Raw genomic sequence first — 22,348 nt, 5'->3', positions numbered from 1 at the left:
TCATCCAATTCAAAACAGGTTTTTGTCCGAGTACAATAATTTGCACAAAAAGACATTAAAAATTTTACCGCATTATCAGACGCGTTTCTCCAGTCATACCTCGTGAACGTGAAGGTTCCCTATCACAGACATAGACTTCGTGCTCCAGCACGTTACAACACGTGGAAATTGTCTTTTTACTTCAACTAGTGCAACTTTTCTTGAAAGTGTTTTATTATTCTCGGGTAAGAGACTGCGAGTGCATTAATTGCATTTATTGAGAAATCCATCGGAAGTGTATTCAGTGCTATGTCTAAATATATGAACACCAAATACAAGCGTGATGCTCGGAAACGCGCGAAGGACCAGCATGGGGGAAGTGAATCGAAGAAACCAAGTACCAGTACGGAGGTCAATGTAAAAGCAGCCAGAGGTAACACGTGTCCAACCTCTGGTTGGGACGCTGGAGAAGGGCCTTCTACTAGAGGTAGCTCTCATGTCTAATTTATCTTGGATATAATATGGATTGTCCTAGCTTCGGCTGGACATATACTTAAATTGGAACGATACAGAGTAGATTAGCATGGCCCCTGCGCAAGAATGACACGCAAAATCGTGAAGCGTTCCACATTTTTTGGACAACATTTTATTGCGAATCATATGCTGCAATGCCTTTATGAAGTAGCCCAGTACGAAGGCCTCCGAGGTTTTTATAAAGGTCTAAGTCCGTCTCTTCTAAAAGCCGGGTTTACATCTGCATTTTATTTTGCCATCTATGATCAGTTGCTGTCGATGTTCAACAAGGGCTTCAGTAAGACAGCGTAGTAAAACAGGAATATTTGGGCCTTTCTACCTACAAGCTACCTAGTCTTAATAATTATTTTAATCTAAAAATAAAAAGAGTTTGTATTTACATCTAAACATTGGTTTATATGCATATTTTGAGCAAGTTTTACAAATGAGATTAAGAAGAATTGTTCTCGATGTTCCTGATTTAAGTGTTCCTCAATAATAGTTTTTAGTTTACATGATCACAACTCGAACCGCGCACATTTTGAATTTGGGTCCATGCAAACATTATAAATTTATTTCAAGCGAGATCAACAAATGGCGCAGTTTTATGATAAAAACTTACGTATATGTTTTTAAATGATATTTTAAATTCGTTACTAAAGCAAAGAAAAGTGTATTATGTACTATCAACACAATGCGACAAGCAGTGTTGATACATAATTCAATATGAAGAAATTATTCGGTAAGCTAGTCAATAGAATACGAGTATAAATAACTATGAATAAAAAACACAATTATATTGCGACTGGACGCTTTCAGATAGTTTCAGAAATATAGAAAAAAAAATACTGCGAAAACGATGAAATTTATATATTGTCGTGCATGCAATATAAGCATAACATTTGAACTCTCCTTCAGGGATGTAATAAAAGGCAAAATAATTCTAACTTTTAATTCTCATCATTTTCGTTGCACGAAAAGTTCTGATTGCATTTTGAAGTAGAATACTTCTCTCAGGAAGTTCGGCTACATAGGGATGTGAAATGAAAATCTAAAACTAAAAAAAGTGAGAAATATGTCCAAATTCAAATGCTAATAAATCGGTTAGTTTTGATGGATTTCCTTCGTTTTTGCAGCAATCGATTAGAAAATCTTCTAAGATTCCTACCAGATGCATGAAATTGCAATTTTATTATTCGATCTATTGTACTATTGAAAATCCTTAAGCTTTGTCAAAACACAAAATTCGACCTCTGATTGGTCGTTTTACGATTGGGAATGCACCATTTGGCCTATATAAGAACTTCATAAGATAATAAACAGACATTTCATCGCATATTATATTGAACAACAGGAATTTGAAGAACACAAATGAGTATTTGAAGAGTTAATATTTTCTCGTGTTCCGCTATAATCCAAAGTTAATTATCTTCATCTACATGCATACTCTTAGGATTATTACGTGTTATGTGCGTCGCTTAGTGTTAGGCTACGGTTATGCAGAACGCAAATAACGACGCGATGCAATTCGGCAAGACGAAATGTGTTGAAATGTATAGCTCTACTTCGCCTTAAAAAGAGCCGTTTTCACCACGGTAAGGCGAATCGCATCGCGTCGTCATTCCCGTTCTGCATAACCTTAGCCTTTGTTCCGTTCCCGTTTAATGATGTCGTATTAAATGTGCATATTACAATTCGCCAGCACTTCAACTTCTCATTTGCACAAAATATAAAAATATCATTCAAAATATCAAACAAAAAGAAATTACAATACTGCCAATGAACGGTCAACGTTTATTTACTAAAAAAAATGACTGACACGCAAGCAGCCGAGTTATCTTTCTTGTAAAAGTATTCTACTTCAACCTTGCGATCGTGGCTTTGCATACAACCTTCCTGTGATTTTTCCATTTTTTATTGTTTTCTGTTTTTATTCACTTTATGTTAAATATTTTATTTCAGCTTTTTCTTCTCCGATTTCCTTTTCCCTGTTTCCTATTTTCTTGTTTCATCATTCTTCATATTTACCTTTTCCCATATCTTCTTCTGATATCCTTTTCGATTTGCGATTTCCGATTTCCGATTTCCAATTTCCTATTTTTCTTTTCTGTTCATATTTGTTTCCTCCATTTCCCTTTCCCATTATACATTCTAAATACCCCATTCTGTTCTACTTTCCAATATCCCTTTTCCATTATTTGAGCCCATGTTCCTGTTGTGTTCCTTTTTGTTTGTTACCTATTTTATTTTCATTCCTATTTCTATTTAATGTTTTCTTTTCCATTTCGCATAAATAAATTTGTTCTCCTTCACTGTTTGGTATTTTTGGAAGTAGAATACTTCTCTTAGGAAGTTCGGCTACATAGGGATGTGAAATGAAAATCTAAAACGGAAAAAAGTGAAAAATATGTCCAATTTTAAATGCTAATAAATCGGTTAATATTCGATGGATTTCCTTCGTTCTTGCAGCAATAGATTGGAAAATCTTCTAAAATTCTTCCCAAAAGAAGATAATTGTAATTTTATTGTTCACACTATTGTACTATTGAAAATAGTCAAGCCTTGTCAAAACGAAAAATTCGACCTCTGATTGGTCGTTATATGATTGCTTTCCAAGCACGGTCGACAGAATCATATACCTTGCAATTGAAAACATGCTATTTGGCCTATATAAGAGCCTGTTCCAGCCGAAGCCGCTCATAATAGTTCTAGACAGCGACAACAGCAGTCGTCTCCCCTTAGCAGCAGCACTAGCAGTGCAGTGGATACCAGCGATGGCGGAAAGCGGCCACAGCTGTGGCGTAGCAATGGATAGCGCACTAGTTGCAGCGGATTCCAGCAACGATAGCAGCTGGGCCAACTGATGCAGGGACAGTGGATACCAATGGCAGCGTATAGCGGCCACAACTGTGGCATGGCTATGGATAGCGAACTAGTTACAGCGGATTTCAGCATCGATAGCGGCTGATGCAGTGAGGCACTTTAGTTAAATGCAGTCTCTATGCAATAGTGGGCTCTAGTAAATGCATTCAATGAAAAGTTGACTCATTTTGACAACACGTGAGTCGTCTAGTTTTTAGTGTTATATCAGCATTTCATTGTTTACTTTATCACAAGTAATACTTTATTCGCTCTGTCAGTGATAACGCAAAGATGTGATCGGCATTCTTTACGATACTAAAATGAACAACAAATTGTCCTCTTCAGGATGAAATAAAAACTTGATTGAAGAGTTAATATTTTCTAATTAGTTAATTCACATTTTTAAATTTGTAAAAGTTATAAATTTACTTCATCTCCGTGTCTCAAAACGTACTGAATTATCTTTTCCTTCCGCCATGAGCACGATATCCGAAAAAATTTCATCTCAAAATTTAAAAATTGTCAAGCCCCAACCATGCTTGTCATTCTCCTCAGTATGTGAAAGGAGAGGAGAAATTCAACGCGCACTTCCCTTCCAATATGTACCTGCGTGTAGCAAATGCTTTCACTACACTGCTTCTTTCTCCACCCCAAAGTGTCACAACCAGCTTACAGAGAGACAAACACACTTCCAGCTCACCCCACATCTGATAGAAACGAGAGGGGTGAATCACTCTACAGAGAAAACGCAGAAATACACAAGAGTGTCCACTGGCGAGTAGTCCGGAAGGTGAAAAAAAAAACCTACCGGGCTAAAATGTAGTCCTCGTGTAGCTACGAACGAATTCCACCAGAGTTAATTCGACCGGCACGAGCGGCACGAGCAACGCAGTCTATTTTTTTTTCTCCCAATCTCTTTTCCTCTTCTGCAATGCTCAAGAAACCAACTGTGAAACGCACCGCAGATAGCTCTGCAGTGTAATTATTGTGCGTGATGTCCACACAAATGGGAAAGTACACCATAGTTTATTGTCTCGCAAGAGAAAGATTTCAGATTTCAGCGCAGTGCGTTCAGGTAGCTCAACAGATAAGAATCGTTTGTCGCTCTCTTCCAGCATGAGCGTATTTATTTGCTCTTTAGTGTGACGGCAGTTGTTTCCGCAGTGCAAGATGTTCTCATGCACTCTAGAGGTTTTCTGAGGAGAAAAGACAAGCATGGCCCCAACCATGACGAGCAACTTACTATATTGTTGAAAATGGTCAATCCTTGTTGAAGCGCAAAATTCGATTGATCTGATTAGTCAACGTTTATTTACTAGAAAAAATGACTGACACGCAAGTAGCCGGGTTATCTTTCTTGTAAAAGTATTCTACTTCAACCTTGCGGTCGTGGCTTTGCACACAACCCTCCTGTTTTTTTTTTCATTCCTTCTTTAAATTTGCTGTTCCAGTTCAGCTTGAGAAATTTCATTTCTTTTTTCGATACCTGTTTTTTTTTGCTCATTTTTATTTTATTGTTTTATTTCAATGACTCATTATATTTCATTTGTAACAATAAAGTCTTTTTACACGGCAGATGCGTAGCGCTCAAAAAATCGGATGAATTTCGAAATCTGCGTGAAAAACTTCATTTGCTGAAAGTGGAATTTCTACCTGTGAATTGAGTTGTCAAACAAACAAAAATAATAAAGATGGGCCAAATCAGTGAATATTCAGTAATGGGATTTCAAACCTCATCGAACACTCTAGAAAAACGATTTGAATATGAGAAAAAAGCCACGTGAAAACGAAAAATCCGCGTTTAAAGAAACATGTAAAAAAGATTTTAGTGTATTTGGATTTAGTTTATAAAATCAATCCCACTTGCCAATTTTATAGTTCTTAGTGTTTTGGTGAAATGAATCCAAATTTTTTGAACCGAAATGATTTTCAGACCGGAAAACGACTTCAGACCCCTTTTTAAATCTTTTCAGAGTCACCACAAAATTTCCAGAATCTGTTCCGGAAGGAGCATTTCGGGGGAATATCTCGAAAAAACCCACATTCGACATACAGGAGGGGGGTTCTAGGACCGTTACGTAACTAATTACAACAACAAAATTGACCTGATGTGATGAAAATCGTACCCTACATGTAAAACCTTGCCCGATTTATAACACCCACCAGCGCGACGTTAAACATTAGGCAAGAGAGAACATCATTTTATCGAAGCCCTTTGTGGGACTTGAAGAGCTTCGACGTTCTACCCGGAATCCTCACACAACGCTTCCCATTCTTTATCAGTCTTGTCAACTTCCCCGGAAAGCCATTTTCGGCAAGGATTTTCCATAGGTTTTGTAGGTTTATTATGTCACATGCGGCTTTAAAATCGACGAAAATATGGTGTGTGGGGACTCTAAACTCGCGGAACTTTTGGAGGATCTGCCGCAGCGTAAGGATTTGGTCAGTCGTAGACCATCCTCCCAAGAAGCCGGCCTGGTAACTTCCTACAAATCTGCTGGCTAATGGTGACAGGCGTTGGAAGTTGACCTAGGAAAATACTTTCTAGACAGCATTCAAGACTGTGATCGCTCGATAGTTCTCGCAATCTAATTTTCTTCTTGTATATTGGGCAGATAACCTCTTTTTTCCACTCATCCGATAGCTGTTTTGTCTTCCAGATCCCGACGATCATCCGATGCAGCGAGCTGGCCAATTTGTCGGGGCCAATTTTTATAAGTTCCGCTCCTTTCGGGGAGATTTGTTGTTCTTGAGCTGCCGGATCGCATCTTTGACTTCGCTTGTTGTTGGGGGTGGCACATCTTCGTTGTTCGTTGCACTGACCACGTCTACTCCATTCCTATTCTGGCCTTCTGCTTGCACACCATTCAGGTGTTCATCGTAGTACTGTTCCACCTTTCGATCACCTCAGGATCGTCAGTCAAAATGCCTGCATCTTTATCGGCTCCTGGGATAAAGCCGTGTGTGCGGTTGTGGTCCCCATGGTTCTGTTGTTAGCGGTCGGTCGGCTAGCGCTCCCACACTATTGTGATGTCGAGTTTGATTCCCGAGAGGGTCGAGAATCTTTTCGAACTGGAAATTTTCTCGACTCAGCACTAGGGCACGGTGTGTGGCTGTACTTATCCTACAACATGAAAAATGTGCCAAAAACAATATCGATAACGAATTCTTACAACTAATCTAGTTGATCGAGACCACTATTAGCCCTCCAGACTAGCGTGCGATATTGTTGTTCTGTTATTCTTCAAGTTTTTCGCATCCTTTCTGTTCAAGGCCATGTTTTTTTTATGCTTGAAGAGTAGGACTTGCTGCCCCCGTTGAGGTCTATATCGCTCTACATTCTGACGGGTAGCTCTACGCAGCATTGTTGCTAGCATTGCGTTCTTCTTGTCCAGTACATGCCGACATTCTTCGTCAAACCACTCGTTATATCAATAAGGTCGCAAGCGCCCCAAACCTTTCTCCACAGCACTACTGATAGCAGTTTTAACGGCGTTCTAGCGATCTTCTAGAGAGGCTTCTTCGGTTAGAATTCGCTCAACCTCTGAGACGTGTAGACGTGTTTTATCGAGTGCCCTATCAGAGAGCAAGGCGTTTTTAGTTTTTGCTATTGACCGAGTGTCACCCGGCCGCGTCGCGCAGGAATTTGTCCGCGATGAGGCGCGAAAATACATTCAGAATTGACTATTCAAATCTACCGCTGAAGCCGTCGTTTGAAAAGATATACGAATTTTGCCGTACAGTACTTGGTCTGAGAGAGAGAAGATGTGCTTAGACTACAGTGCCACAGAGGTGAGTCATGCGCCTTTGTGAAGGTCGCTGACCTGGCCCTGGCCCAAAAAGTGGTCGAAGAGCACGACGATAAACATGAAGTGGAGTGTAGTGGTAAAAAATACAAACTCCGCATAACTATGGAAGATGGAAGTGTAGAAGTGCGGGTGTGGGATCTTCCCGAAAATGTGACCGAAGAAAAAATCGTAGATTTTCTGAAGCGATATGGCGAAGTGATCTCGATCCGTGAGCTGACTTTTGGAGAAGGGCATGAGTATGTAGGCATCCCGCTCGGTATCTGGTCTGTCCGTATGGTGGTATCGCGGAATATAGAATCGTGGGCTACCATCGACGGAGCGCAGGCTTACTTTACCTACAAAGGGCAACTGCAATCGTGTCGTCACTGTCACGAGCAGACACACACGGGCATCTCGTGTGTCCAAAACAAAAAGCTATTGGTCCAGAAGAGCTACGCTAACGTCGCTAGAGAAAAGTCAGCACAACCACTACAACAACTCCCACCACCAGTAACCTCAGGAAACTATCCTGAACTGACACAACCCTCGAGCCAAATTGTGCCGTCAGGATCCGGAACGCATACCACCAGCCAGCCGGCTACGGTAGTACCATCCTCTCAACAGATACAACCCACGGTAAAACCATCAACATCGACCAGACTGCTCACCACTCCAATGCAGAGTATTGTTCTCAACTCTCTGGACCTGTTCAAAAAACCATATACGCGTAGCACCAGCAAATCGACAAATGGCAATGAGACAGATGAATCTTCCACGTCCACGAGCAGCAAGAAAAGCCGTGGGAGACAAGTAATTACAAAAAAGGCCCGCCACGATGACGAAGACGATGGAATGGAGGAGTGTTAATTTCCTCTTTCATCCTACAACGTCGCTTCCATCAACATTAACAACATTACGAGTCCAACGAAGATAAACGCTCTGCGAACTTTCGTAAATAGCCAAGACCTGGACATTGTATGTCTGCAAGAAGTGGAAAATGAGCAGCTATCATTGCCGGGGTTTGTAGTTGTCGCAAATGTAGATCACGCAAGAAGAGGTACGGCAATCGCGCTTAAACCACACATTACGCACTCACACGTCGAAAAAAGTTTGGACGGTAGACTGATTGCCTTACGAGTGCAAGATGTCACTATCGTCAACGTATATGCCCCTTCTGGAACTGCGTTGCGAGCAGCTCGGGAGGAGTTTTTCAACAGCAGACTGGCCTACTTCCTTCGAAATCGCACTGAGCACGTAATTTTGATGGGCGATTTTAACTGCGTACTTCGCCCCTGCGACTCATCCAGTCAAAACACAAGTCCGTCGCTCAGGACAGCCGTACAACAACTACAGCTCCACGACGTGTGGGAAATAGTGATGGGAAACTTATCGATACTTATCGATAATATCGATAAATGCTGGTCATCGATATTATCGTTAATTTTTTGACGTTAACGATAATTATCGATATTATAAGGGTGAGCACAAGTCAGTGCGGCTGGTTACTGGAGGAGACCCAAAAGAACCTACCCTACCCCAGGAGTTGCTTTTGCCGCTAGGTATTTGTTGGGTGCTACTATTCGACAAGATTTAGCATTGTTGGGGGTGGTGTAAAGGTTCGCCCCGGGTGTCACTGAGTTTCTGAGAAATAATGGTGACTAAAAAGGTATTTATAGTTTTTAGTTTCCTAAGAACAGGTGAATTCGACAACTCAGCACTGGAGAACTCTAAAAAAAATATCCAAACTTTTTGCACCATCTCATCAAAAGCAATGATACGAAATTGTAATAAAATGCATTTTTTTTGGCTTGCCAACTCTTATAAAATGATGGACATGCATAGCGGCAGTCTATTGGCAATTCTCTGGTAATTGTTTAGTTTAACTTGGAATTGTTTAAGTTTAAAGTATCTGTTACCCAACAAACAATTTTTAGTTCCACTAAAAATCCAAATCAACGAAATTGTTGCGCCAAAAAAGTATCTTGATTTATACATGGAATAGACAAAATAATTGGGATAAATAAAATTCTCTCTAAGTTTAAATGGCCAGAACTTTACGAAAAATGAATCAATTTTGATAACCGGTTTCATTTCACTGGAAAACAGTATTATATTAGTATTACTTGGGAACTTGGTGTGACCAACCTACACCGAAAGTGTTTCGGATTTCAAGAGTGTGTGTCAAAGTGTACATTTTTGCAACGCATAGAACGTTTTAGGCAACTAAATTGTCTATCTAAAATACTTCATTTAAAAAAATCTGAGATCACCGATATTTTCTAAAATCATTTTTTGTTTTTAAAAAATTTTTTTCAGAGTAGGATCTTTAACTCATTTTTTTATATTTTTGAAGGAAAGCTCAGATAATTTTTACAAAGATATATTGATTCATAAGAAAAAGGTTCAAATACAGTTAGGTTTTCTTACGCGGGGGATACATGCCTCGTGAAAAAAACCATGTTATTCTTGATGAGCCGCTTTAATTCAAAATTCGCGTAAAAAACCAAGTTAATTTGAAAATCTGCATAAATAACCTTTCAGAGAAAATCCGCGTGAAAATAATCTGACCTTTTTAAATGTTAATCCAGATAAATTTTCAAACGCAAATTCGCAAAGTTGCTTGGTTTAATAAGAACTACACACCCACAATGTTCGATTGAATTCTGCTAGAGTGCTGCAAGCTCAAAGAAAACTAGTACCCAACAGGGAAAAAACCGCCAAAATCAACACCCATACTTAATAAATTCATACCTCAATGATTCCTTGGCGAATTTTCAATCTTTGACTACCAATGAACCCGAAACAAATTCTGATTTATTGACAACATATAAACCTAAGGGAAACAGAATGTCAGAAAAAGTTCTACGCGTTGCAAAAATGTACACTTTGGCACAAACTCCGGAAATCCGAAACATTTCCAGTGACCCTTGGTCATGTCCAGTTCTCTAGTAATACTGGGAAACTAGGGCAGTTTTCCAGTAAAATGAAACCTGTTTTGTCAGAATTGATTCATTTTTCGTGAAGTTTTGGACGTTCAAAAATTTACAGAATTTTGCCTGCTTCAATTATTTCCCTTATTATACAACCTTCAAAGTGAACTTCGGCTTGAAACTACTCCGTAGAAAGCACTCCCGGCGTAAAACCCGAAGACTTTCCAAAACAAACTGTTTAACTCGTCCGGTTGTTTGAATTTTCATTTGTGGTATCGTAAGATTTGTCATTCAAGGCCTTAACACAATGGATACGTTGCGGATGCGTTTGCGGCAATTTGACAGTTAGCTCATACATTCACTGTCACATTGACGTCAACGCAACGCAAACGTATCCATTCTGTTTGGGCCCTCACTGTTTCTGTTTTTAACAAATTTATATAGCAAAATTGCATTTGTCGAATAACGTTTGCGGTAAAAAAATAGGCAAAAATTGCCAATTTTTCATGGGTTTACCTTTAATGGCACTGACGAAACTACTCATGCATCATCAATCATAGTAACCCATGAGTTAGCGAAAAAAATTTGACAGCTCTATCAGTCAAACTCTAACTGTGATGGCGAAAAAAGTGAAGCTACTCCGTTCAGAAGTGTGCGCGTTCATAGAATGGTACCCCGCCGCGTCAAAAACGGACATCGTGCGGCACTTTGTGGACTCCGGGTATGCCGGTTCTGGCATCTACAACATCTTGACACTATTGGACAACAATCAGAGCATCGAAAGAAAGCCCGGTTCCGGACGGCCAACGACCCTGAGCGACAAGAAGCTTCAAAGGATGCTGAAGGGGAAGACCGAGGGAATAGTGGCTAAATCGCAGCGTGCACTTGGCCGAGAGGTTGGTGCATGCTCTAAAATAGTGAAAAAGCATCTGGAGAACATGGACATACATGCAGGAAGCGGCAGTCCCGTCCACTGGTCTCGGAGCTGCAGGCAATGACGCAGCGACAGCGGTTGGATAAGATGGTCAAGTCGATTTTCCCGGCGAATCGCGACGCGGCAGTGGTATTGGACGACTAGACCTTTCTCACCCTGGATGGCAACGACTAGCAGGGCTCTTCGTATTTTACCTCCCCCACGAAGGAAGTGAGCACCGAGGTAAAGTTTATTTCACAGACCAAGTTCCCCAAGAAGGTGCGGTTTTGGCTGACAATCAGCGAGAAAGGGATGTCAAAGTTGCTCTTCTTTCACTCCGGGTTGGCCGTGAACGGGGAAATTTATAGTACGAAGTGCCTGACAGAAGTTGCGTCGTTCATCAAGAAATACCATAAGCGCGAAGATACGGTGTCCTGGCCAGATTTGACGTCGATCAACTACTCAAAGCGATCGTTGGAGGATGTGGTACCGAAGTCGGCGAATCTGCCCATTGTCCCCCACCTGCTTCCCATCGAGAATTTCTGGGCAAACTTGAAGCGCAAGATCTATTCCAAAAAATTTGTCGCGAAAACGGAGGAGGAATTAATAAAAAAAACGAAGAAAGAGCTTAAAAACATGGCTACACGCATGTTTTCGTCCGCCATGGCGAATGTTCCGGTTAACTGCCGGAAGACTGCACGCAAGGACGTAATATTTTTTTGTGAGGAAGCTAACATGGTAACCTTCCATGGGAAATTCATCCAACTCAACTATCTGTCATAGTTTTTTTTTCATCACCATCTGAAAACTTTTTTTTTACCGCAAACGTTAGCTGTCAAATTATCGATACTTATCGATAATATCGATAGAAGCCCTGGAATTATCGATTGTTATCGATGTCCGTTTTGGGCGATATTTCCCATCACTAGTGGGAAATACTCTGCCCAAGAGATACCGGCTTCACGTTTATAAACAGAAATGCACGATCCCGCCTCGATCGTATTTACGTAAGTACTGGGCTGCGCGATCATCTCCGAACAGCACATGCTCACGTCTGCTCTTTCTCCGACCACAAAGCACTCACACTCCGACTATGTCTCTCCCACCTCGGCCGAGAACACGGCCGTGGTTTCTGGTCCCTTCGCCCTCATTTGCTGACCGATGAAAATGTGGCGGACTTCCAATATCGGTGGCAATATTGGACCCGCCAGCGCCGAAACTACGCATCTTGGCTGGAATGGTGGCTGTCGTATGCTAATCCCAGAACCAAATCTTTCTTCAAATGGAAGTCGCGAGCAGTTTTTGATGATTTCCATAACGAACACCAGCGGCTCTACTTCGAATTACGGCTAGCATACGATGGCTACTACCAGAATCCAGCGATGCTACAAACTATAAATCAGCTTAAAGGTGAGATGCTGGCGCTGCAGCGTAACTTCTCGCATATGTTTATGCGCATCAACGAAACGTACCTGGCTGGAGAACCTATCTCTGTTTATCAACTGGGAGAACGGAGTAGGAAACGAACCATCATATCCTCTCTGCAAACCGAACAGAATGAAACCATCGACCAGCCCCAGGCCATCGAGGCGCATATGGTCGACTATTTCTCCCATTTATACTCCGAGGAAGAAAGAGCAGAAGAAGCTGACGACGACACGTTCGTCTGCGAAAACGTAATACCACCCAACGACGTGATCAACGAAGCCTGTACGAGTGAGATAACTTTGCTAGAGATTCTCGCCGCAATACGAGCGAGCGCGTCACGAAAATCGCCCGGTTCCGACGGTCTCCCAAAAGAGTTCTACCACCGCATGTTCGACGTTATCCACCGGGAACTCAATCTTGTGATGAATGACGCTCTTTCTGGCAATTTCCCCACAACTTTCGTAGACGGCATCATCGTCCTAGTAAAGAAGAAGGGTGGCGATGGCACAGCCCGCTCGTATCGCCCCATCTCGCTTTTGAACACGGACTACAAGCTGTTTTCTCGCATCCTCAAAACCCGACTGGAGGATGTGATGCGTTACCACCATATACTGAGCGACGGACAGAAATGTTCAAACTCAGAGCGGAATATCTTCCCGGCAACTCTCGCTTTGAAAGATAGGATAGCCAGTCTCTGGCATCATCGTCGCGCCGGGAAACTCGTAAGCTTTGACTTGGACCATGCTTTTGATCGAGTCCGGCACTCCTTTCTCTTTAAAACCATGCGATCACTCGGCGTCAACGAACGCCTCGTCACACTGCTCTCCCAGATCGCTCAACGCTCCAGCTCTCGACTGCTTGTTAACGGACATCTCTCACGGTCGATTGACATCCAACGTTCGGTTCGGCAAGGGGACCCGTTGTCTATGCACCTCTTCGTGCTATATCTTCATCCACTGGTGTGCCGACTCGAACAAGCATGCGGGAATGATCTACTGGTAGCTTATGCAGACGATATCAGCGTGATCGTTACCTCGCCTGAACAAATCGAAGCAATGAATGAGCTGTTTGTTCGGTTTGAGCTAGTTGCTGGCGCCATATTAAACGTGCGCAAAACTGTTGCAATCGACGTGGGTTACTATGAAGAAAACCAAATAAATGTTCAGTGGCTGCAAACATCTAGCACGGTTAAAATATTGGGTGTTATTTTCGCCAACTCGATCCGGCTGATGACATCATTGAATTGGAACGCTGTGGTTGGAAAATTTTCACAATTGTTATGGTTGCAGTCGTCGCGCTGCCTATCTTTGCATCAAAAGGTAGCTGTGCTTAACACTTTCGGTACTTCCAGAATCTGGTATCTATCTTCTATCCTGCCACCATTTGCCGTACACACAGCCAAGATTACATCGAGGATGGGCGCCTTTCTGTGGAGCGGTCTTGTAGCCAGAGTTCCAATAATGCAGTTGGCGCGCAACCGCGAGCATGGCGGCTTAAAGCTTCAATTGCCGACACTTAAATGCAAATCACTAGCCGTTAATCGGCATTTACGAGAAATCGATTCCATTCCTCATTATAGATCCTTGCTTCTCCAAGACAATCCCCGCCCAACAATCTCGATAGATAATCCTGACATCAAAACCATCCTCACCACTATATCCCAAATTCCCCTCCAAATCCAACAAAACCCCTCCGTCGATCTAATCCACCAGTACTTCATCCGGCAAACCGAACTGCCAAAGGTGGAACAGAACAATCCGACTACCGACTGGCCACGGACATGGCGAAATATTGCATGCAAACAGCTCACATCGGTAGACAAAAGCTATTTGTACCTGGCGGTAAATAGCAAAATACCGCACAACAAACTGCTCTTCGTGATGCAGAGAGCTGAGACTGCCGAATGCGTACATTGTGAGGATCATGCGGTGGAATCGATAAACCATAAATTCTGTTCCCGTGATCGAGTTGGTCCTGCCTGGGAATTATTGCAGCGAGGAATCACCAACATTTTGAGAGGATGGAGACGACTCTCTTTCGACGCTTAATCATACCGACCTTGGAAAGGATTTATCAAAGAAAAAGAGTAAAAATCATGAAAAGGTTTGTAAATTATTTATATTATATTAACGCTCATAGTAACGATAGAATAATAAATTTACTAGCTTTAGAGTTCCATCTTAAGTTATAAATAATGAAAATTGTTATACGCTATTGACAAATAAAACCAAATATTTACAAAAAAAAAAAAAAATGTCGAGTTTGATTCCCGATAAGGTCGAGGATCTTTTCGAACTGGAAATTTTCTCGACTCAGCACTGGGGCACGGTGTGTGGCTGTACTTATCCTACAACATGAAAAATGTGCCAAAAACAATATCGATAACGAATTCTTACAACTAATCTAGTTGATCGAGACCACTATTAGCCCTCCAGACTAGCGTGCGATATTGTTGTTCTGTTATTCTTCAAGTTTTTCGCATCCTTTCTGTTCAAGGCCATGTTTTTTTATGCTTGAAGAGTAGGACTTGCTGCCCCCGTTGAGGTCTATATCGCTCTACATTCTGACGGGTGGCTCTACGCAGCATTGTTGCTAGCATTGCGTTCTTCTTGTCCAGTACATGCCGACATTCTTCGTCAAACCACTCGTTATATCAATAAGGTCGCAAGCGCCCCAAACCTTTCTCCACAGCACTACTGATAGCAGTTTTAACGGCGTTCTAGCGATCTTCTAGAGAGGCTTCTTCGGGCTCACCCTCTTCTGACAGCGCTGCTTCGAACGATGACGCGTACTGCACTGTAACGTCGTGTTGCTTCTCTTGCGCGAGATTATAGCGTGGTGGGCAACCCAGACAACCAGAAGTCGCAAAAGATTGCACGAATTACCTCGTATAAAGTTCTATGGTGCATCAATATCGTATAGCTGTATGAACAACGAATGTGTTTCATCGCATATGGTGTTGTTTTGCGAATTTCTTGCGGTGAGTGTAACATACTCGCATAGCAATACAGATAAACTCATATCGTGCCTGTTCAAACTCGTAGTAATTCCACAAAGTGATGATTATACGTATAAAGCAAAAGTCTCCCATATCACATCGTATTGCATATAAATTTAGTCGCAAAAGGCATAATTTTGCAACACCGTTAATGACTAAATTCATGATAACAAGCCCAGAAAACTCCGAGACAACTAAAAATCGCATAAGATTGCATGGATTACCTCGTATAAAGTTCTATGGTACATCACCATCGTATAGCTATATGAGCAACGCAATTGTTTCATCGCATATTGTGTTGTTTTGCGAACTTCTTGCGATATGTGTAACATACTCGCATAGCAATACAGATAAACTCATATCATGTCTCTTCAAACTCTTATTAATTTCACAAAGTGATGATTATACGTAAAAATCAAAAGTCTCATGTATCACAACGTATTGCATATAAAATTCGTCGCAAAAGGCATCGTTTTGTAACACCGTAAACGCTGGAATTTATGATAACTAGATGCCGCTAATGTTTGCACAGCTTACATTCACAAAGTACTACGATAGATCATTACTTTATATGACCAATTTCATCGCATATAACGTTGTTTTGCAGAATTCTTGCGATACATAGGTAATAAATCCGGATTCAAACGCCAATCAACTTCTCCAATGCAAACTCGCAGTTAATTTACACATTGACGACTATGCGTGAAAATCGAAATCCACATTACTACATCATATCGCATATAAATGTAGTCGCTACACGGAGTTGCTTCTTCTCAAAAACATGAGCCACGGAAAATATCTACGAACAACTTGGATCAATTATGCACTACTTTGATGTCTCTTGGTAATTTTTGCGATGAAATTAGAAAGTTATTACCAAAACTTGGAGATTATCGACAACGAGACCACGGAGGAGTGGAATGAATGCTGCTTGACAATCTAAAAGTTCAAGGTTCGAGTCCGGATGGATACCCAAATTTTACAGCGTTGTGCCCACAGGAAAAGAATGTTGGAAATTAAATACTTTCATTTGTTATTTACTATTCCTTGTAATATGAATGGCAACGGATAAATAATACATAATAATTACTTCTGTTTGCTGTTTTACCTTTGTTATTACCTTTGTTATACTAAACAAAGGTTATAAAATCGGTCGAAAAACGCAAAATAGATCCATGATCTGGAGGGCCGAATCGTATGTACCATTCGACTCAGCTCGACGAACTGAGCAATGTCTGTTCGTGTGTATGTGTGTGTGTATGTGTGTGTGTATGTGTGTGTGTGTATGTATGTTGTCTGTATGTATGTGCCGCAATATACTAACGCACCTTTCTTACAGAACGCAATATCCGATTTTAATGATCTTATACGCAGACGAAAGCTACTGTGCTCCCCCAGAATGCTACCGAGTGGATTTTCGATTAGTGGCTTAGATTTTAAAATATTGATCAAAAAGTATTTTTTATATGAGACATTTAACATTTAAGGCAAAATTAATGGCACTGAGAGCAATGTGTTGTATACCAATTTACTAAGATCGACGAATTGAACAATTTGTGTATGTTTGTGTATGTGTGCTTGTACGTATGTATGTGTAAATTTGTAGTTTATATGTGTAGTATATCAAAATCGATCCAAAAAAGAAAAATAACAGAAAAAAACTCTCTTTACAGAACGCTTATTCCGATTTTTAATGTTCACATGCTCAAATGAAAGCCCCAGAGATCTTTGAAAATCATACTGAGTGCGATCTTTTATTGGTTGCTTGAATAGTAGTGCTTTGACCAAAGTATATTTTAGACATGGAATATATTTCTTCCTGGATAACTTTTCTCTCTCACTGCTCTTTCCTTTTCTCTATTCCTCTTTTTTCGTATCGCTATTTATTTCTCAAAGGAAATCAACAATCATGGACAACTTTGCATAATCTTTACACTCTTCGTAGTGCGTTTGAACCAGATTTTAGAAGAAACTGCAATGCTTACTTAGCTCCTTTTCTTCCGAAGCTCCCGTCCTCACTTCTTATAAAATATATACTAAATTGTACGTTGAACCTAGATTTGCGAAGAGTAAGAAACATTTACAGCTTTTGGGAGCCAAGCATTGTAGCAAAATCTGATCCCACAGTGTGCAAATGTAACACAATTAGCGATGCAGATATTTTGAAAAGCTATACCAAAGATGTATAGACCTATTTACGTACGAACGTGTTAGTGCCACCCGTTGAGAAAAACACAAATAAATCACTGTTTTGTTTGCAATGCTTCGTTTTGAACAGCTGGAAAAATTTTCAGTTTAATACTTATTTTATGTATTAAATTTGTGACCAGGAATCTAAAGTAGCTGGTAAACGTAATAGGCCAAATTAGGAAAAAGTGTTGAAGCAACTCTACATGGCTATACACGTTTACTAGTGTGCTCAGGTGAAAAGTCACTTATTTCTATGAATGATACAATATGCTCATGTAAGATATAAATATTGCTTTCAAATTTAAGACTAAGTGCAAACAGAGTATCCATGTTATTCCACTTCCCGTTATCGCAGCAAGATTTAATAACTCTTTATTTCAGATTTTTTCATACAGCCTAGGCCTTCAAAAACAATAATGTTCTCGCCTACACTCTGAAAATCCAAAATTCTCAAAGATCGTGGAGAACCTTCATTTTCAGATAACGCATTGGAGATAGAATTAAATTGACAACTTTCATCAATAGCTATATTTTTTTCCTGTATAATTCTAAACTATATTTCGAGAGCAGGTTTGTAGAAGTTTGCTTCAATTCGTAAAACCTGAATTAATCCACCTAGCAGTGCAGAAACCTTCGTTATACTAACTATTACTACATATAAATTTGTTATGCCAGTAAACCATAAATCGTTTAAAATTAAATTCAAAAGATAGTTTTCCAGAGGGTGAACCAAATAACAACTGAATCAAACCTCGAAGAGGTTCTCACATACATTCTCAATACCACAACGGCTTCGTTTTCAAAAAACGCGAGGCCCAGAAAAGAACATAATGATTATAGATTATGGATTAGCAACGAATATACCCTACGAATTGCAGCCAAGTCCTACAAACATGCTCTCAAGAAATTATAGCTCAGAATTATACAGCGCGTTAAATGCTTTGTTACCATAGAAAAGTTTCTTGAATCATACGTGCTTTTCAAGAAATCAACAAAAAATTTGATAAAATCTGTGAGGATCAAGTGCTAAAAGATTTCATTGAAACTCCTATAACTGCTGTTGAAATATTAATTCCCAGTACACATCAGATGCTGTTGATAGTTGTTAAATTAATTCTATTACAAATGCATTCTTTCAAAATTGAAGTTTTTCACAAGACTTAAGAATTTTTTTTAAGTGTATTCGGGAACGTAACTCTTGTTGGAGTAAATCTGAAACACTTTTAGAACTTTATAAAACTTGCTGCCAAAACGAGGATCGGGATAACATGGATACTCGGTTTGCACTGACCTTTAAATAAATTTAAATAAAATAAGTTTAGAAAACAATATTTATATTAAACAAAAGCGAAATGTATCAAGTAACGAGAACCGGACTTAAATAAGCATTGCAGTTCCTCTTAGTTTTTTTCTTAGAAATAAATGGTTGTTGGAAAAAAAGAGAGAGTGAGAGAAAGAGAGATAGTGATATAAAAAAAGGATAGAGAGAGAGAGAGAAATGAGCCAAAAAGTAAAATACTCCATGTTTAAAAATCCTTTGGTAAATATTCTGAAAATCAAGCAACCAATAAAAAACTCTCAGTATGATTTTCAAAAGGGTTTGGAGCTTCCATTTGCACTTGTAAACACTTAAATCGAATAATACATTCTGTGAAAGGTGGGATTTTTTTGTTTTTTTTTGTTCGATTTTGATATACTACATATATAAACAACATATTTACAAATACTAACGTACATACACACATACACATGTATAAAGGCAATGTTCATTTAGACGAACTGAGTCGATTGGTATACGACACTTGGCTCTCAACAGATTCATTTTGTGTCTAAAGTTAAATACCCTATGTTAAAAAATACTCTATGACCAATATCTTAAAATCTAAGCCAATAATCAAAAATCCACTCGGTAGCATTCTGGGGGAGCACAGTAGCTTTAATTTGCATATAAAATCATCAAAATCGGATATTCTATAAGAAAGGTGCGTTAGTATTTTGCGGCACATACATACAGACAACCAGGGCTCTGCATTTTCGAAAGATGAAAAAGAAACTGGAGATTTTGCGCAGTCATTTCGATTCGAGCAGTTTCATTTTTATTTCATTTGTATTGGCACTTGTCATCGAATAACGATGAACATTCTCGCTGTCAAACGTGATTTGATTTCGGGTTTCTTCCCCGTCTGGTGTTCACCGCCTCATTTCAAATGAAACAAATGAATGTATCAATTGACGGAAAGAATGACGTATTGTATGTAGCTTTCCTTTCCTTTAGCGTGTCAATTGAAATTGGTATCGTATCACGTCATTTGGTTTGAGTTTTGTAGCGAGCGCGTTTTTTGCGTTTTTGGGATTTTATATTTTCTTCGTTTATTAGTTGAATTCGCAGAATTTGTAGTTTCAACAAACAGTGGAAAATGGATCTTCCCGCGGGACCATCGACTGCCACATCAAAAGTAGGTAGAAAAAAGAAGAGCGATGGTTTCTCGTTGGCCGAAAAAGCGATGAAATTTATAAAACGCGATGGGGATAGAGCGATTTGTGCCATAGACAATAAAAGTGACTGTGTATACGTACAGAAAAAAATCGAGGTGAACAATATGATTCGCCACTTCCGGCATTTACATGCGGAAAGGGCAATCGTAGAAGGTTTCCATAAACAATGCCCACCAGGAACGTCAAGACCGCGGCACATCACGAAACGCCCTTGTGCCGTTGACCAGCCGCTATTGGTGGGAGCGGCGGTGAAGCTTGTCGCTTATCACAACTTGCCCATGTCATGCATGGAGTGAGAGGGCATGCGTCTACTCCTCGATCCACTGGAGGCCGCTGTAGGAGCAAGAATGGACACACGAAAGTTGAAAGGCCATGTCTCCGTCAGCGCCGAGATGATAATGAACTACATTGCTTCCGAGATGCAGGACAAACTAGTGTCGTTGAATATCGACTCTGCATCTCGCCACAACCGTCATATTCTGGCCATCTTGGCCAAGTATGCTGTCGATAAAAAAATTGTGACTAGGACACTAGGTTTGTATTTTAATGATATCAAAAAACAATGATAATATCTCAAATAAATTTTGAGCAGTGCGCGCCATAAGTAGAACGAGTAATAATATGGCTGGAATATTGTGTTTTCCGTGAATTCATGGATCATTGTTATAATGGTCACTAGAATAAAAAAAATAAAGTTAGTCAGAATCGAAAAAAGATTGCACGATTGAAGCCGTTCAATAATTACGTAAGCAAATAGAACGAAAAGGAAATTACGGAATTACTCGAATAAGGGACAGAAGACGAAACGAAGTACTGCGGCGTATAAAAAAATCTTACGATGTCTCACAAGGGAGGGAGGGTTTGTAAAAGTGGAAAGTTATGCTTACGAATTTATTCAACGGCCCCTAAAACAAAATTTCGCCTGAATTTTTTTGCAAAACCTAAATATTTAAAAAAAAATAATGCCGCAGTAAACTATCACAGTCTTAAAAACGTTAGAATAATTTATTCCATCAGTAAGCAATTTTTATGTAATCTACATTTTATCCGCTTCTAGGGGTCCTCGATGTGAAACAGCGACAGACTGCGGACTTTTTAAAGGAACAAATATTGATGGTAATCCAGAGTTATGGTTTAGCCATCAATCAGACATTTTCCGTCACATGTGATAACGGCGCCAACATGCTGGCGGCAGTACGCATGTTAAAGTTAGAATTTGAAGTCAACTGTCTCCCGGTACTTCAAGTTACCGAGACAGACAGCTCGAGTGGAACCAACGACCAGAACGACCAGGAAGAAGAGATGCTCATGGAAGCGCTCAGCAGCCAATTGCAAGAGAACCTAAATCAAATTCGATGTGCGGTTCACACCTTGCAATTAGGCATTTTAGATGTGGTTAAGAAATCACACGATGAAGTAAAAAAATTAACGGACGTGGCTAAAAAATTCAAATCGGTCAAATATACGGAGTTCTTCAACTCACATGGTGCCAATTACCCCCCAGTGTGGGGACAGACACGTTGGGGCGGAATATATTTGAAGATCTCAAAATTTCTAGAACAACGAAATTTTTTTACGCTTCTCGCCGAAACGTTCCCAGAGTTGGGTAATGTCTTGAAAGTCATTTTATCTTTTTATTTAATAATTTTTAATTTTATTACAGATATATCAGACAGCTGGGATTTTGCTACTCAGTATGAACAAGCATTCAAACATGTTTACAAACTGACGATCGACATGCAGGCAGAACATGTCTCATTGTCTGATTTTTTTGTACAGTGGCTTATTGCTAGCGAGAAGGTTAAACAAACTAAGCCAAATCCGTTTGCTAGTGAATTGGTGACTAGTATGGAAAAGCGATTGCAGAGTTTTAAAAACTCTAGGGCTTTTAAAATGGCCCTCTATCTGGATCCGCGTCTGAATTATGCTGGCTCGTAGCTTTTCAGTTACGAGGAGAAAGAAGAGATTCAGGTAAGGCATTCAGGTATATCCTTCTATACGTTAAACACTATCGACACAGACAAACAAACATAGTTCTCAAATTTCTTGACGAGTTAATAGTTATAGAAGTAAGAATAACAAACAAATCCTATTGCAGCGAAAATATTCAATAGTATTTCTACATTTAGTCATTTTGAGAATCTAGACGATACCTTGCGTTATTGGCGTTGGTTTGTTTTATGTACTATGTACATAAATGTAGTTGAGGATAAAGAAATGAAAAATAATTTTTTTATGATAGATTATTTTT

At 40.0% G+C, this 22,348-nt stretch overlaps 1 protein-coding gene and 1 non-coding gene across 2 annotated transcripts; both read left to right on the top strand.

The window, feature by feature from the left end:
• Positions 1-507: 507 nt before the first annotated feature.
• LOC129726273 (U6 spliceosomal RNA) lies at positions 508-614 on the top strand. Its single transcript, XR_008728316.1, has one exon. It is a non-coding gene; the product is annotated as a U6 spliceosomal RNA (small nuclear RNA).
• Positions 615-21,265: 20,651 nt separating this feature from the next.
• On the top strand, positions 21,266-22,118 carry LOC129725490 (uncharacterized). The gene is made up of 2 exons (XM_055681410.1): positions 21,266-21,703; positions 21,761-22,118. Exons 1-2 carry the CDS (start codon positions 21,280-21,282, stop codon positions 22,033-22,035), a joined length of 699 nt encoding a protein of 232 aa, XP_055537385.1. The 5' UTR covers positions 21,266-21,279; the 3' UTR covers positions 22,036-22,118.
• Positions 22,119-22,348: the final 230 nt, after the last annotated feature.

Source organism: Wyeomyia smithii, chromosome 2 (genome assembly GCF_029784165.1).
Source record: "Wyeomyia smithii strain HCP4-BCI-WySm-NY-G18 chromosome 2, ASM2978416v1, whole genome shotgun sequence".
Taxonomy (NCBI): domain Eukaryota; kingdom Metazoa; phylum Arthropoda; class Insecta; order Diptera; family Culicidae; genus Wyeomyia; species Wyeomyia smithii.
Note: the sequence above shows the minus strand (reverse complement) of the source record. Positions and strands in the feature narration are given on the sequence as shown.

Excerpts from the sequence above, each read along its gene's own strand:
- LOC129725490 (XM_055681410.1), top strand. The coding sequence starts at position 21,280 with ATGCTGGCGGCAGTACGCATGTTAAAGTTAGAATTTGAAGTCAACTGT. Across the intron at positions 21,704-21,760 it reads CGAAACGTTCCCAGAGTTGG|ATATATCAGACAGCTGGGAT; the intron begins GTAATGTCTTGA and ends ATTTTATTACAG.